Here is a 3,252-nt window from a genome sequence, read left to right on the forward strand (position 1 = left end):
GACAAGTACTTGTACTCGCCCAAATGCTCCGATGCCTAGACCAAAACTTCCGGTATCAGGAAGCCGGGCAGCGCGTCATTACACGCTGCCTGGCTTCCTGATTGGCCGGGAAGCCACCTTCCACCTTCATGCTCCCTAGTCACCTCATGCCAGCTTCCCGCCCAATCAGGAAGCCGACTGCGCCCGGCTTCCTGATTGGCCAGAAAGCCGGCTCCTTGCTTTCCTGTCCCCTAGTGACGAGAAGCATGGGGATGGCTTCCCTGCTAATCGGGAAGCCGGGTGATTACACACCGCCTGGCTTCCTGAATTGGACTTCCGAAAAAAAATATCGGTACTCGAAACAAAAATACCGGTATCAATCGGTGCATCCCGAATATATACATCAAATATCGGATTCGGTTTTTATTTTCACCAGCTCCCGAAACACTACAATACTCGGAAATAGGATTTCCCATCTAGTACACAATTTACAACCCCAGAGGTGATTTGTGTAACGTCTCCATTAAAAAGACCGCATTTCATTCCCGATTACCAATAGTGGCCATCCTAGTAGTGTTGCCTCCACCTTGACACATGCCTTTGCCATATTTGTTCCACCTGACGAGTATACAGTCTTTACGATCTTCCAGCAAGCACCAGAAACTCCTAAATTATCAGCCGGCTTTAGAGATCTTCCGATACCTCCGGAAGTAATGCCCAGATAACAGTACTACAACTCCTATCTATACACCTCATAGTAGGAGAATCCCCCACCAAACATATGCTGACACTTCCAGCCTTCCACGCAGACTCTGCCATGTAACAAACTATTTTTAAAACTGCAGAATATAAAGCAGACAATTGAGTTATACTAATTATATGTATGAGAGCAAATAATCATCCCGCGCCATGACCGGCACTCAACCAAACCCATGATCAGTACTCATCCCATCCCGTGACCGGCACCCAACCCATGCCCAACACGTCACCCATGCCCGACACCCAACCCATGCCCGACACGCCACCCATGCCATGACCGACACCCAACCCATGACCAACACGCCACCCATGCCATGACTGACACCCATTCCACCTTTTCTTCCACATTCCAGCACACCATCCACACATGCACACAGCGTACAAAAGACAGGAGGCAGCGGTGTTATGACAGGGTGGGGGACATGCAGGAGACCGTTATGGCTCTTGGTGAGACAATCATAAGAAGTGACCACCAGCTGCCCTGACAAAAACATAGCAAGTGAGGGGCAGCTTTGCCGACAAGCACTCCACCCCCAATTGGTATTTCCTGGTTTCTCAGACAGGATCTGCGCCCCCCTCAGGCAGGGCAGATAACACACAGCTGTCCAAACACTGCGGCGGGTAACAATGGGCCATGAATAATCTAGACCATGAGACATTTTGGTGAATACAAATGTGGAAAAGTACAGATACAGTTACTGGAATAGTAGGCAGATGAAAGGATTCCACGGATGGAATGCCCAGCTGTGTGCAATCTGCAAAATGGATGAAATACTATTGCTGCCGAGGGCACTATTAATAGAAGTTTGTGGGTGGTGTGTTCGGGGTGGAGTAGCTGCCCTCTCTTTTATTGCTGCGCTCCTGGATGTCATGATGAGGGATCTGTACTTACCCCGCTCCACTCCACGCTTCCAATACTCACTTCTTCTGCCCCCTCTGTGCCACCATCGTACTTCACACTACTCCGGCTTGAATCACGCCCTTTTCTCCGTTGTTCGGGGGTCTCGCCATCTTTTAGGAGTTGGGCAACTTTTGTCTGGTTGACGGGATCCAGTCCCTGGACACACAGAGGATGGACAGGGTGAAATAACCTCTCATATCATCGCCACCTCATTCCGACGGAGGAGCCGGAATGAGAAGTTTATGATAAGAAGGGAGCAGATTATCCTCCCCATTCAGGAAGAAAAGGGATCACTGATCAAAGAGTATCCTCTCACCTGTCTGCGGGACCGCATTGCACACTCTTCCAGAGTCTCTGCTGCTTCCAGCTTGCCCTGGCGCCGGTATAATGCTCCGAGGTTTCGGAGGGTGGTGTTCACTGTCGGGCTGGAGGAAGTTTAGATACAGATCATATAAATGGCGAATTAAATGTTCACAAATCACAAATTAAAGCGAGAGAAATGAATTGTATAAGGCGGCATGGGATTAGTGAAGAGGAGTGCACAATGAATGGCTGCGACGGCACAGTGGTTAAAAAGTCTACTATACAGAGACAATAAACAGCAGCCGCTAATCCAAGAAACACAATGTGGAGGAATGGCGTTTCAATTATTATCAGATTATGAATTAGGGATGCAGACCTGAACAGAGGACACTTACCTATTTACTCTGCAAGCTTTGTACCAACCCCCATATTCAGAATACGGTGTACTGTCATTATGAGAGGTCTGATAAAAAAAACAGAGACAGAAGGAAGCATGAGACAGAGACAACAACATAGACCACAAAGAGGCACACAACGGGGGGCGTGACCACAAAGAGGCAGACACAGGGGGGGCACAAGGACAAGGTAGTCACAGGGGGGAGAGGGGAAAAGGAAAAGGCAGTCACAGGGGGGAGAGGGGAAACAAGGAAAAGGCAGTCACAGGGGGAGGCTTTGATTTTCTGCTTGCAAATGGCACCTGCTGTCTGTATTGCTGACACAGGGAAGATAGACTGGTAGCACCCGCAGGTCTTACCTTGCTCATCTCCTCTCTTTCCTCAGCATGCATCCAGATGGGCTTGTGGTCATCTGCAGGACAGAGATCAGAGTATTGGCATTTGAGAAACATATAAGTGTCAGGTATGGGAGACTGTACTGGAACTTACCATCCACCGAGCCGAACTCCTTTACATGAGCCTGTGTCAGGATGTCCTTGTACAGCTGTTCGGCTGCCTTAAACTTTCCTTGTTTCAGGTAACATGAGGCCTGGGGAAGAGAGGTCAGGGATAAAAAGATGGGTCACACTGCTGATTTGGTGGTGCATTCACACAATGCACCACCAATAACCAGCATATTCCAACACGACATAGCCAGATCCCTCACACAACCAACGGAACAGGGTGGAATCCAACAGATCGGCACCAGATCCCTCACACAACTAAGGGAACCTAACCAGATCCCTCATATAACACACCTGAAGGTTTATTTTCACCAGTTGCTGATTTCACCATCAGCAGAATAAGATGCACCCCCAAATAGCATACCTCATCTCAGAACACCCCCCCCCCCCCCCCCCCCCCCCCCCACCCCAC

The 3,252-nt window shown here is 49.4% G+C and overlaps 1 protein-coding gene across 2 annotated transcripts in view; it reads right to left on the reverse strand.

Annotated features, from left to right (window-relative positions):
- The window catches only part of KLC4 (kinesin light chain 4), a 35,023-nt gene that overhangs the window by 16,494 nt on the left and 15,277 nt on the right, over positions 1 to 3,252 (reverse strand). The window contains exons 8-12 of one of the 2 annotated variants that reach the window (XM_018567945.1): positions 2,827 to 2,926; positions 2,697 to 2,749; positions 2,338 to 2,405; positions 1,956 to 2,064; positions 1,631 to 1,795 (exon numbers count right to left, since the gene is read on the reverse strand). In XM_018567945.1, coding sequence (XP_018423447.1) covers positions 1,631 to 1,795; positions 1,956 to 2,064; positions 2,338 to 2,405; positions 2,697 to 2,749; positions 2,827 to 2,926 — 495 coding nt within the window. The remainder of the gene's footprint in view (positions 1 to 1,630; positions 1,796 to 1,955; positions 2,065 to 2,337; positions 2,406 to 2,696; positions 2,750 to 2,826; positions 2,927 to 3,252) is intronic. The other variant, XM_018567946.1, reaches the window with a different exon arrangement.

This window comes from Nanorana parkeri, unplaced genomic scaffold (genome assembly GCF_000935625.1).
Source record: "Nanorana parkeri isolate BGI_ZX_2015 unplaced genomic scaffold, ASM93562v1 scaffold1119, whole genome shotgun sequence".
NCBI classification, from domain to species: Eukaryota; Metazoa; Chordata; class Amphibia; order Anura; family Dicroglossidae; genus Nanorana; species Nanorana parkeri.